Source organism: Denticeps clupeoides, unplaced genomic scaffold (genome assembly GCF_900700375.1).
Source record: "Denticeps clupeoides unplaced genomic scaffold, fDenClu1.1, whole genome shotgun sequence".
Classification (NCBI taxonomy): domain Eukaryota; kingdom Metazoa; phylum Chordata; class Actinopteri; order Clupeiformes; family Denticipitidae; genus Denticeps; species Denticeps clupeoides.
Window position 1 is genome coordinate 94,250 of NW_021629751.1, and position 13,742 is coordinate 107,991.

The window sequence follows — 13,742 nt, forward strand, 5'->3', positions numbered from 1 at the left end:
ATTATCAAGGTTTTGTGCGCACATTTGCATTATTACAGACATGCCTATGGATATGTGGACACATATTTTATGTCATTATACTTCAGTCACAAGAACCTCATGTGTAATTCTGAACTGCAGTCAAAAATGCACGATAAATTAAATAATTGTTTAACTGATGTAAACATTGTACATTAGACAATGAAAGAGACCAACAGTCATCATATTCACCCATGTCAGATCTGGTGCTGTTAGAAGACCACAAAGCATCTATCGGATGGAAGGGGAGATATAACATTGCACACAGTCGCAAGCGGCCCACCGTGGAGCTCTGCTGGAGCTGGAGGAAATCATTTGAATTCAATGCAATAAAACTGAACACATTTCTAGGATTTCAGTAAAAGATGCTAAAAACCAAAATTCCAAACATTAGATTTTATTTAGATTAAACAGCACCATTTTATTCATTTCAAACGTCTTCATTTTTTATTGTGTTTCAGTTCATAATACTGCAAAAAGTCTTCTCTGCCTCAATTCTAACGGGGTCAGTTTCCACTTAGGAGAAATTCCTCTTCTTTGACCACCTTCGGTTTTTTCAGGTCGCAAGGTTTTAGGACACGGTAGGCAAAAAAACCCTCGTTTTCAGCCACCAGATTTATCAACAGGGACAAACCTACGAACGCCAATTTTTACACCCAAATATATGTTTTTATTAATAAATGAGGCCATTGAATTGACGTTCTTTGTGCTCTGATGACCGTTTGAACAGGGACCACATGGAATAAAACATTTTTTCAAAATTTGAATAAAAAAATGCCCTGTGTCTTAGAAGAAAAGCGTGCTTCGTAATTAAGGCATTTTTTTATTTCAGCACAATCATCTGTGACCACAACCCCTGCAACCTCCACCGGAATGAGATATAAGGTGTCAGGCGGCCGTGCCAACGGGCCAAGCGCGACCTCGCCAGCCGCAGCCATGCGTGCCCACGGCGCAGCTTCATTTGCATAGCGATCGATAAACTACTGTAATAATTGTGATCTATTGCGCTAACATTAAACTAGCCGCTGACCTTTCAGTGGGGGAGCCAAGCCTGGTGACCTTGTGAATGTGCTGGGAATGGTCGCCTCAGAAGAGCCCTCGCCGGCCCCCTCCCTCTCTCCCCGCGAGCATACATCTCTCAGCGGGGGGCTTTATGGTCACTGACACAGCCTGCTGGGCCTATGAATGTTAATGCCCAGACTAAAGAGCTATGGGATATGGGGCCAGGGGGGTGTAGTGGGGTTCACACACACACACACACACACCTTTACATGAGCATGAAGCATATAGCCATCAGAGGCCTCCCAGATGTCATAGATACCAGGTCCATGTTTACTGGTCGTAGAAAGCCAGTGGCCACTGGGATCTGTTGACGAGATGGGGGGAGAGATTGAAGATGCGCCCCCACCCGTCCAGAGCCGTTCGCCATTCTGCCCCTAAGGCGTGTCGACAGCACAGGTGCCCCAGGGCCTGAGTCCCCATTTCTCTCTCTCCTTTCGCTCTCTTCATCTGTCTTCTTTGATCTGAAGCTTCCTGCCGCCCCGTCTCCTTTGCCTCACTCAGTATTCCGGGCCGGCTGGCGCCGCGCTCTTTTCGGAATAAGAATGCATGCATTATTTGATAATCAGAGTTTATTGTAATCCTTGACCTGGCCCTGCATTTCAAACAGGATTGGGGTAAGCTCGTGCTCTGCCTGGCTGACAGGCTGACTCCCGCCTCCACAGGGCAGCCCCTTCTCACTCTCCAGTGGGCCAAGCAGGCGGGACGGCGTGGGCCGGCGGTTTGGAAAAAGAGTCGCCGGACTCTTAATGTGCACTCAACTGTCGGCTCAAAACCTGCCAAGGCTAAATATGCAAACAGGCAGAGACACACTCACACAAATGCACACACACACACACACACACACACACACACACACACACATTGCTCGTCTTAAAATTTAAAAGTGTGCTTTTCAGGCCACAAATATGCAAATAAAATATATAAATAGTATATCTATATATTAGTAGTATATAAATAGCAGTATTTATAAATACTAGTGCATCTCTAATGTATATATTTTTTACACTTTAAAGAATTGTTATATTATTTTTGGTGTTGGACATTTCTGCATTGCTGATTAATTTTTGATTCAGTGGGCTGATATTGCACTGACACTGGATATCTGTATGAACTGGTGAACTGGATACCCATCAGTCTTAATCACAAAACAGAAAACAAGATGATTTCACATCAGTGGTAATGAATATGGCTTCTGCGAAGGATTACATTTTAGAATTAAATAGCATTTTTTGTGAAATTCAAGCTTTGTTGAAATGCATTTTTACAGAACGGAGGCACTGTCCCAGTGTTGATGTCCCGGTGTTACTCTGGGTTGACATCATGTGGCTGCCAAACCTATCAGGGTGGAAAAGTTTGGTGTAAAAAAAGGTCATCGCTCCGTTCAGGCTCTTCCTCTAATTTGTGACCCTGTGAGCAGCAGCGACACCAGACTCTCCGTGCGTCCTTCGCTAACCACGCCTGACAATAAAAGCCAGTCCCGGTGCGTGTGCAGTGCTGCGCGCGGTGAGCCGCGCCCGAGATCAGAGCTACATGTCTGGCACCCCGAGGCCGCCAGTCTGCTGCTGGCAGGAATATCTCCAGCGTGCAGGGAGCGCTCTGGGCAACAATGACCCGCTGGGGCATCAGAGGAAAGCGAGAGGGACTGGGGGGTATGTACACCGAAGCTCGACGACCAAAGAGTCCAAACTCTGTGCGGCAACTGGATGTTCTCTGCGAGTTTTGTTTCCTGCTTCGTTTGTAGTGAAGGTCCAACGATCTCAGCCTCTTTTTTACAACCCCACTTTGGGCCCGACAGGCCTTCGTGCGGCCCGACAGGCCTTCGGCCGCGACCGAAGAGTTTGCGGCGAGTGCTTCGCCCGCATCAGCGGAACAGAGTGAAAATAAAACGAGATGAGAGGAGCGAGAGAGCGCGCACGCCGGCAGGCCGGAAATTTCCGCAGCGCGGCCAAATGATCAGCTTTTAATAAATGGCTTAAGTGGTTAATGAGAAAATCGGGCTCAGGAGGCGCCGTGCCACTTCCAGCCCCCGTTTTCCTGCCCCTGCGCAATCTTACCCCCCCCCCGCTCCTCTTTCTCTCCCTCATATTAATTGCACATTACGAGCGGCCAGATTCTAGTAAACCTGCTCATTTCATTGCAGCCTCCGCAAAAGAGTGGCGGCGCACCGCGGCGGGGAGCCTGCAAAACCAACTCGTAAAACAAACACGGCCCTTCCAGCCATGCTGGTGCAAATTGAAAATCGGAAATAATTCACTGGTAGACCCTTCACTGCCATTAGCGGCAGTTGCTTCCTCCGATTGGGCGCTGCTGAACAACGGTGGCATATCCCGTTCGTTTTAAGCAACTTATTTAAATGTCTCCCAATCGTGGACAATGGCTACGAATGCAGGGTTTTTTTTCACTGTGGACAGGCATTGGGAAATAATCAATAATTAGGGGTACAGGGAACATGAGGAGAAATAAGCCCACACTGAACCAGGGAGAGCACAAGTGTGCAACACTGCCATCTAGTGGTCGGTTGCCTCGAAATCGCAGTTCTGGGGAATAAATCTCAGCAAGGCCTTCCTATAAATTCATCTCAACAATATTGAGGAACTTCCTCCACACCCTGGATGTAGTTTGATGCATTCTTCATGCTGCAGACCCCAATAACTCTAATAACTTTAAAGGTGCCAAAGGAACGTACAGCAGATAAGAGATCAGCGATGACCCGAGCAGCACCGAACCAGATCGTAGACCTTCAGACCCACCAGCCGGAGCGACGTGGCAGCCGTTAGGCAAACGAGCCCCGGAGAAAAATTTTAATTAAAACCTCTACACGTTTCACAGGTGACCCCACAGCCCGGCCCCCTAATTACATCCAGAGGACGACCGGCCGATCTCCGGCTTGTGGCTAATACAGAGAGGCGGTGAGAGGGGGGGGTATGTAGGACTGCGATAAATGCTGGTGGCCTGATGCCATTGGCCCGCTGCTCTGGGAGAGCTGACAGGAGACGGGACACCGGAAAGGCCGGGTGGCCAAACTGGTCCACTCTCCATGCCAGTACGCCACCGCAGGAGAAATGGGGGTCTTTTAAAATCTGCTGCGATCGATGAACTGCCTGCTGCTAAAGGCTCTTCGGCACGCCCCTCCTCCTGTAACTGGGACACGCTTACTGGTCAGACTGGTGTAGACCAGGCCAGAGTAGCCTGAGTCGGACAAAGCCGGTCGGAACGAGGGGAACAAACTAACTTTCTCTTTAATGGCAATAACTTAACACAATCCGGATGACTAAAATCAGGAGTCTGCGGGGCTCCGTGCGCATGGCGGCGTATCTCCGAACAGACCTCCCCTCCCTGTGGCCAGCAGGCGGTTCACGGCGGCGACCGCAGGCCAATTCGGGAAATCAATTTTATGGCGGGCCGTGCATGAGACGGGAGATACAGCTGCTCGTCAGACGGCAGTTTGGGGCTCTGATGGACACGCCGCCCCGGCCTCATGAATATGGATGGGGGCCCCGTCTCCGTTCGCTCCTGCCGCCATCCTAATATGCCATTATCTTCCTCTCAGTGGCGTGCAGCCCCGCAGTGTGTGCAGAGCAGCGCTGTCGGGAAGCCAATGAAATGCTTACTGCAGAATTTTTTTTTTTTTTTTTTGCACCACCTCCCCCACCCCAAATAACGACAATACAACAACAATAACTAATGACAAACCGCAGCAGTCACACATTTTTCGGAAATTAGGAAAACTATCGTCTCACCTGCACCGTATAATTTTTTTCATCGGTTTTATTTATTGTTCTGTTTCGGGTAAATAAAAGACCATTGTTCCAAAAGTGGCCGCTTACAGAATACCTCATAAAAAGTGAAGAAACACTTCCTAACACCGGTTATATCATCTGGTAGTGAAAGGTAAACTACGATATATATGACTGCTCTGCAGCGTTTCATTTAAGGAAAGTGAATAAATCAGACAGGATGTGAACTGAATTTGCTTTTGTGTGAAAGCGGTTTTTATGTATTAATATGGTGTTTCAGCTCTTACAGATGGGTGACGGAGGAAAAAAATTGTGGAGAGAGTTTCATTTATGAGACATTCTGCAGCATGGTAGGGGAAGTTTGACTCCCAGGCCCGGGATTGGTGCCATTTTTCATGCACCAATAGTGACAACGTTTCCTGATGATCACTGGCACACAATTCTGACATAAACAAAATAGTCAAAAACAGCAGACTAGACCTTAAACTTCAAAGTCGTACATATGTGTTGATATTCATTGTCATATTAGGAAGCACCACTAGATGGTGCTGATTGTATGCTGATCAAGTTAACAAGACATACAGATTTTTTTTATATATTTTGGTTTCCAAAAGGCATAATTCCAAGGAAATACGACTAAATGAAAATGACAGCAGCACACATTCAATGTATAATATGAACATCTGCAGACAAAAACGTATTTGACGACAACCCTAGTAAACACAAATCATTACAAGGTTCATGTGTGGGATCACCTTTATCTTATGATGATGAAGGTAGCATGAACCGTGTCTTCCAGGAGACTCCGGTGTCACTGAAAGGTCAATGAGCATGCATGAAAATGATATAAATCACATTATTTGACCTTCACTAGAATTCACTAGATTCCACCCGAATGGCAGCATCTCCACCCCCCCCATCATGAAAAATCAGTAAAATACCTGCGGCCAGCTCACGTTATTGTCACCAGTCGGGTTAATGACAGCGGTTGTCTTTTCGCCTGTCCACACAAGGCAGACGTGCAGACAGGCTAGGACCGGCAGACAGCCGCCCTCGCGCTCCACGCTGCGAACCCCACCGCCTGATTAAAATAACCGCGAAGCTGCCGGGCAGAGCTGAGGTATTTAGAAATAAATATTCCCCCCGCCGAATGATGTGCAGCTGCGGCCCGCGATGCCTTATCTGCCTCCACTATTTCCCTCCCTCTTTATCATGGGCTGACACTTGTGCCGAACTGGTAATCAGAGGGCCCTGGCTGCCATAGAGGGAGCACGCATTCTAATCTCAACTGTTGCATATCTAATACTAATTGGAATGCTGCAACTGGGTCACTGTCATTGTTTTTCAAGTACTGTCAAGTCGGGGGAAACATATGAAACCGAAATTATACCCCTGCACAGGCCCGCCTGATTGAATCCTCTTTCTCCCACTGATGTGCTCTCATCCATCCTATTAAAATATTCAATCTGCCGTCCCCCCGGTCTGGAGGGCCGAATGGGGAAGGGCAGCTGCTTCGCCTCCTCTCTTTGCCTCCTCTTCCCTCTCAGCGGTGCCCCGAACATTCATGCCAGCGCCCTAATGCACAAAAACTGAAAATGGAAAAAACTTCCTCGCCGCATCTCTGGACCCCGGTTTTAATTACCGTCCGCTCCCAGCTCAGACAGTTTTGGGTCGCCGTGTTTGTTTGCGCATTTTCCACCCCGATTCTCCCGAAAGCAATCAGATTAGGAAATCCGCTCTCCTCTGGTGCGTCACACATTACACACACACACACACACACACACACACACAGAAAGTGAGACACAGATCTATATGTTCAAATCTAATGTAAGAAAGGGTGTTAGATGAGCCCGGCTAATGCGCCTTTCAAAAGGCATCAGATACACGTTGCTGGCCGCCGAGATGCCGGGAGGAATAACAGGGCCGAGGATTAAACAGCGGCACGCACTCAAGAAATTAATCACCAACACTCGGCCGGATCAAACACACGCACGCGTTCACTTTTATTTCTGTGAAGGACGCCTCACTTCTGATTTAAAAAAAAAAAAAACATATTTATTTATATATATGTTATGAACATGATGAAACTGACAGATTTTTACATTTGACTGGCTGGTCAATTTGGACACTAATAGCGTGCGTTTATTTATTTATTTATAAATGTCAGGCTCTGTCACTTTCCCCTCTCTCGGATTTCGCCTGGTTATTTATCTTTATTTGATTTCGGGAGTTATTTTCCGTAGATTCTGGAACAGCGCTCAGACTCCCAAGCAGGTTCCACACAAGGAGCGTTTACTTGAAGGAACGTCAAAGGACATCTAGAGGACAAGATTCAAATTAACCCGGGGTCCAGCAGCCCAGAAACGCTCCCACCCTCGCTCGTGTCCAGGGTCAGGATGCCACCACACATCCAGGGTCACAGACCCTTCTCCCAGGAGGGTCCCGTTGTCCTCGCTGCGCCGGTTCTGCCGGGGACGTTTTCCACGGCTTGAGGATCTGGAGGTGGGAATTTATGGGCCGTGTGGCCCTGTGCCAGGTTTCACCCAGCTTTATAGATTTTAATGTGTTATTTTCAATATCAAAAACAGTCAAAATAATAAAAATACATAAAAAAAAAAAAACACATGACCACAGATTGAAATTTTTTTTTTTGTCTATCTCAGCATGGCCTCTGTTCTTCTCAACACTGAAAATGGTATTTGGAGACAAACAACTTCATTCTGCTCTGCGTCTGTAATTAGCTGTGGAATTAGCGAGGCTGACGTGCCTCCATAGATCAGCAGGGCCCTCCAGGGAGGCTGCCGGGACCGCGCAAGCCGCATTTCCAATTATTGTGTTGAATTGCTAATTTAGTTATTGTGCCTCCCGTAATTGTGATGGGTATTGGGTGTGCGATTCAATTTGTTTTAAATATTTGTGGGCTGGCGGATTGGTAATAGAGCTGACCTATCTAGCGGACCAGTATGAAAGTGAAAGTGGGAACCGGAAAAACAAAGGGAAGGGACTACAAAGATGTTCTCTCCCTCTCCCGCTCCGCAGCTTTTTTTTTTTCCCCTCCCCTCTCTCTCTTCGTCTTAGTTTGATCTGCTCATCCCTCTTAAGACTGTTGAAGTTAAAAAGCTTGAAATTTAGAAAACAGCACTTTGATCATGTGCGGGTGGGAAGCATCGCGCATTAGGCGGGAGAACACTCAGGGCTTTGGTTTTTTTTTTTCGATAAGGGGGGGTGGGGGTTGTTGGGACGCCTTTCTCCCCAGTTGAGGCAGGGGCACTGGCTATGGGCGAAGGTGCCCAGTGGCCACATTTTCTGGAGGAACGTGGAAGCGGCGTTCGCTTGCGGGGTCACGGGTCCGTGGTGCATTTCAGAAAATCCTTTCTCCCTCGTTTTCCAAGTCCAAGCATTAATGGCACAATCAAAACTAATGCATGGCAATTCTTGGTAAATTCTGATCTGAAAAAAAAAAACACGATATCATGTGATTGTGATGGCCAAACATCGCGAGGTCCCTCACACCAATTTACACAAGCCTGCAGCGACCTGCTCTACAGATAAAAATCAGAGGCGCGGCGTGAGTGACAAGTCGGCGCACGCCATCGTGCACGAGCAAATTATCTAGCAGTGCGAGAGCTGCTATTAAAACAAGCGTGAAGCAAAAAATGCAAGGAAGTAAATGAACTTAGCACATGCATCGTCTCCACCGATGACAGTCATTTATTCAGATCAGCAGGACCCTGTTTCTCTACTTTCTGAAGTTGATGTTCATCCATGGCGCTCCATGATATTGGTCACTGTTACACTTCATTAAACTTAACAATCATATCATGTGTTTGTGTTACAGTAAATAACCATAGATATTTTTGTGCTTATGCTCAAAAAATGTAAATTTATGTTGTGCAGGAGACCTGGAGAATAGGTCATTGTTTGGCACAAAAGGGTCAGCGTAGCATAATCAGCAAGTTTTTCGGGGTGGACATTGGTGGGCAGATGCCCAGGCGTGTTTAGAATTGCGTGGATTTTTGTTACACATATTACAGCTTCATAAGCCATCATAAGCAAACATAAGCTCCTTCGGCTTAAACTGGCATTATATTCTAGACAGAACGTTCTGTTCTGTTCTCGGTGGATGACAGTGCTGACTGTCTGGTTTTTCATAATTGCATTATGCATTGCGCTGATTGTGTTAGTAAAAAGCAACACATTGTTTTTTACTTATGCTGCTTAACATTTCTCAGGATTATGAAACAAAACTGCAATATCGGCGTGCGATCGTAAGCATAAACCACTGAGCAGAACTTAGGTTTGATGTTTATGGTAATCTGCTATGCATTTGCCTTTTTTAAATATATTTTGGGGTGTGGTTTTTGAGGAAAATAAAAATGATCACGACACAATGTCAAAATCACACCCACTTTAAAGTTGTATTCACGGTATATTCTAAATGTGTGGTGGTGGATGAGAATCCCACATGCTCAGATCAAAAATGAACATATTACAAGCCTGACAAAACACAATGGCAATTATTAGCGTTTCAGATTCAAAATATCCCTTTATTCCAGAATTAAAAATTAGAACAGTCACACACAGGCTGTTCCGTGACAGTCTTAGCAGAGCACTAAAACAAAGAGCAAAACTGCGTATCTGATCAATTAAAGAAGAAGAGACAAAAATATTTGGCACCGAATGAGGTCAGTGGGAATAAAGCCGGGGGTTTCGTGTGCAATTCCGTGCGCGGTGCTGGATGTGAGTTCGGCCCCCAGGCTCATTGTGATGGCGGGGAGGACCGTGTATTTGTGCATCCCGGCTCTTTCATGTCGGTGGCACTGGGGCGCTCGCCTGCGCACGCGCTCCTCCGGCCGTAACCCCGGGGTCGGTATGAAAGGGCCGTGGATGAATGAGACCTCTCCAGCCTCTCCATGAGCTTTGATTCTTCCCTCTATGTCCTACTCTGGGGGAAAAAAAAAAAAAAAAAAAAAAAAAGACCTCCAGCCCCCCCCCACACCACACAACAGCTATTTACACCTGCCACGTTTGATCATCAATTAAGTGCTCTTTCAGTTTTAATCTCCATCCCTTCCGAACAACGTCCTCAATCAGTCGGCTGCACTTATTAAAGTCTGAATTGTTATCAACACAAGCCCTTTCTGTGGAAAAAATTTTTTTTACAAAAATTCACCCCTGTATAATAAGACATACTGAATTTAATAATTTTATGATATTATTTATTATGATAGAACAAATGTAAATTGTTAGAAATACAGCATCCGATTCACAGTTCATAAAATTGCACTTAAGAAGCAGCCATTTAATGTTGTAGGGCGGGGTTAGGAGGGGGCCGAGGAGTCCACAGCAGTGAGAAGACGCAGAACTTCTGCCCTCTGTGTGGGGGAGATGTGCTGCGTCAGGTGGATGATGGAGTCCATGGCCACTTCAGGGTTCTCCAGTACCAAACTGAGGGACGGATAACAAGTGACTATTTATCATCATAAATAAATATATTTTCTATAAAGAGCACATCAGTACATATATATTATGTGAGTCCGTAAATTGCTCTCTTGCTCAGTAAGGACAGCGACTGGCTTCGTGTGACGGGCCACGTACAGAGCGGTCGTTTGGTGAGAAACGACAGTTTCATGTCTGATTAACCTGTGAAGCAACAGATCAGACTGTATCTGTAAGGTAGGTCAACCTAATAAAGTTGTATCAGTATAAAGGTGTGTGTGTGTGGTGTGTGTGTGTGTGTACAGATGCCCACCCGCGCAGCTGCTTCAGCAGGCTGTCCCGTCTGATGTACTTGATGTTCCCCTCAATGAGCGACCTGCTGCCCTCCATCTCTGCAGCCTGCTGTTTCTCCAGCCACTCCACCACATCCTTATTACTGTCCCACAGGTAAGCCTAAAACAACACACACACACACACACACACACACAGAAAAGGGCTTATTACTGTGCCACAGGTACACACACACATACACCTCACAAACATACACACTCTACGGCAGGGGTTCTCAACCTTTTTTTCCTGAAGCCCCCCTGCTTGTGTACAGAAGACAAACCAGGACCCACCAACCCCAATTTCTTCCCACAGAAACACATTACAAGAGTAAAGTGATTTATTTCAAACTTTTATTTGCAAAAAAATAAACAGAAGTTGTAGGTTTTCATCCTTATTCTCTTTGTTTTACACTGTACGCTAGATAGGGTCTACATTAGAGCTGTGATCATCAGTACGTTATGATCTTATGTGGGTTGTTATTAGGATTTTAGGGTTATTAGGGTGGTAGTAGCCTAGTGGGTAACACACTCGCCTGTGAACCAGAAGACCCAGGTTCAAATCCAGCTTAGTACCATTGTGTCCCTGAGCAAGACACTTAACCCTAAATTGCCCCAGGGGGACTGTCCCCTGTAACTACTGATTGTAAGTCGCTCTGGATAAGGCGTCTGATAAATGCCATAAATGTAAATGTAAATTTTATCAATTGTATTTTTACAAAGATGATTTTGGTAACCTCAGAGCAAATGAAATTGTGTGGACCCCCTGTGATCTAGTGCCCCCCTTCCATGCTCTATGAAATGATGTCTGGAGTAACAGATTTCGGAGAGCACAAGAGGGGTGATATAAAGTGTAATCAGGGTTAACCTGATCACCTGACTACCAGACAGATCCACCTAGTGGTGCTTCATTATATGACAGAACTCAATACTCTTCACAACAGAGATGTAAGGTACCAATATTATTAACCCAAATGCTTAAACACTAATGCAAAATATGAAAAAAAAAAAAAGTCCAAGCAATAATCACAAACAATCTAATATTAAACAAAGATTTATAGCTCCCATATACACACACAAATCCCTCATCCAAAACAGATACAAGGATGCCCAAACAGTGGGCAAGTTGGGACAGACACCCAGTCCAGTGAAAATAACCAAATGCAGGACCCCCAACAACAGATTTGCTTCACAATTAACAGCACAAGCCAAGCTGACATGCACATGCACGCAAATACACACACACACACAAACACACACACACACACACACACACACACACACACACACACGCGCACGCACACAGAAGCAACTGAAGCCTCCTGGTCATGTGTGTCCATCATTAATATGCCTGTGATTGATGACTGGCATTGAGAGAAGAACAAGCTGTGAAGGAGTGAACGCATGAACACCCACCTCTCTCACTCTCACACTCGTTCTCCATCCATCTTGCCATCCCCACCCCCCCATTTTATGATTTCCAAACTTCCTTATTATTCAACCACTCTACTCCTCCTCCCATAGATGAAGGGAAGGGGGGATGATGAGCAAGAGGCTGCTCTGGGGAGAGAGAGAGAGAAAGAGCGGGAGAGAGGGGAAAAGGGGGGGCAAGGCTGCTGTAGAGCCCAGGCTGCAAATGAAATCAATTTGAACAGCGTGGCGGTAATTGGTTCCTAAACAGAATTCTGTCATGACCGTCTGGTACCTGTTTCCATTTGGCGATCGGCATCGAAATAACTCCCCTTACAAAGATGACAATAAAATCGCCTTGTTCCTAATTCTGTCTGGTCCTCTCTTTCCAATCAAGCGGGCCGGAGACAGCCGAGAGGGAAGAACGGGGTGTGTGAAAGTAGAAACTAACACACACACCACACACACCACACACACACACAGCAGCTCATTCGCCCTGATAAAAACCCCAACCTCAGCGAGGGTCATTACTGCACAATCACACAGCGAATCTCTTGGTTTTATAGCCCCAGTCATTTTGCCCTAATCATTTTCTCTTCTCCAAACTACAGTTCTGGCTTCGACTGCTTCTAAAACATCCCCTGTTAAATAATCGAAAGTGATTACCCATGCACAGGAAATATGCTGCCAAGAATGGGGGAAAAATAAAAATGTTTATGAAATAAGAATTGGTCATTTGTATTTTGCTATTTTCAGACTGCCTATTATAAGTTAAAATGTGCATGCAATACATATGACAACTTGTATGCACTGCCCTCCAGGTCCAACGAGTCCCCAAAATACAGCAAAGAACTGGCAGAAAAACCTTAGAAAATTAGATATTTTTGAGATATATTTGAAGAAATCAACATTTTTGAAGCCCAAAAAGGTCATACATTTTGTGATCACATGGTGTGCACAAATACAAAGGCAGAAAAAAAAAGTATAAATAATAACTAATGGGTTAGCCTTATATAACCCCTAAATTATATTTAAAATTATGTTTTCAGGTGAATATGTATATGTACAGTATATTACTATAATAACAGTAAAACAATCCACATTTTACATTTGGTTCCCACAAAACACACCTTTTTTAGAATTGTATAGCAGCTTTTGTGTAATAAAATAAAAAAAAAAAAAAAACAACTTTCCTAACCTTAAACTTTATTGCTAAAAATACAAATGATTTTTTCTCCAATGTTGGTTTAATTTTTTATTATTTTGTTGTGAAGTCAAGAAAAAGCGCCCAACTTAAACATTTGGTCCTCACAAACTATGAACAAACCCAGACTCACGATTGCAGGCTTTGTTGTTGGACACCTGGAGAGGAACAGGTTAATGCCCAGACGGTGGCATAAAGGGAGTCGGAAATGGCTAAATCAAAAGTCAACAAGTTCTCCAGCTAGCAAACAGAGCGCCAATGCCTTTTTGACGAAACTTGATAGGGAAATACATATTCATGAAGTAAGCAACTTCTGATCCCAAACAAAGTAAGCTCTGGCTTATGAAGATGTGTGAGAGCGTTAATGACTTCTTCGTTTTAAGCCTGCATAAGAAAGCCAGATTCCGTGTGCTTGTAGTCCATGAGAATATTTAATACCATTATTAATCATTTTTAATCCGTTTGCTTTTAATTAAGAAACAGCATGTTGCTGTCCTATCAGCGCGTGCCAGGGTGCAGATTAATGTAGCTTAAGATAGCTCA

At 45.2% G+C, this 13,742-nt stretch overlaps 1 protein-coding gene across 1 annotated transcript; it reads right to left on the reverse strand.

Annotated features, from left to right (window-relative positions):
- Positions 1-10,057: 10,057 nt before the first annotated feature.
- On the reverse strand, positions 10,058-12,125 carry LOC114773285 (acetyl-CoA carboxylase-like). The gene is made up of 3 exons (XM_028965809.1): positions 12,002-12,125; positions 10,570-10,709; positions 10,058-10,265 (listed from the first exon to the last, which is right to left on the reverse strand). The coding sequence occupies exons 1-3, from the start codon at positions 12,053-12,055 to the stop codon at positions 10,139-10,141; spliced, it is 321 nt and encodes a 106-aa protein (XP_028821642.1). The 5' UTR covers positions 12,056-12,125; the 3' UTR covers positions 10,058-10,138.
- Positions 12,126-13,742: the final 1,617 nt, after the last annotated feature.

What these genes read in the sequence shown, in the direction of transcription:
- LOC114773285 (XM_028965809.1), bottom strand. Translation starts at nt 12,055, where the DNA reads ATGGGGGGGTGGGGATGGCAAGATGGATGGAGAACGAGTGTGAGAGTG. An exon ending in CGAGTGTGAGAGTGAGAGAG is followed by an intron (nt 10,710 to 12,001) that starts GTGGGTGTTCAT and finishes GTGTTGTTTTAG; the next exon opens with GCTTACCTGTGGGACAGTAA. An exon ending in CTGCTGAAGCAGCTGCGCGG is followed by an intron (nt 10,266 to 10,569) that starts GTGGGCATCTGT and finishes TCCGTCCCTCAG; the next exon opens with TTTGGTACTGGAGAACCCTG.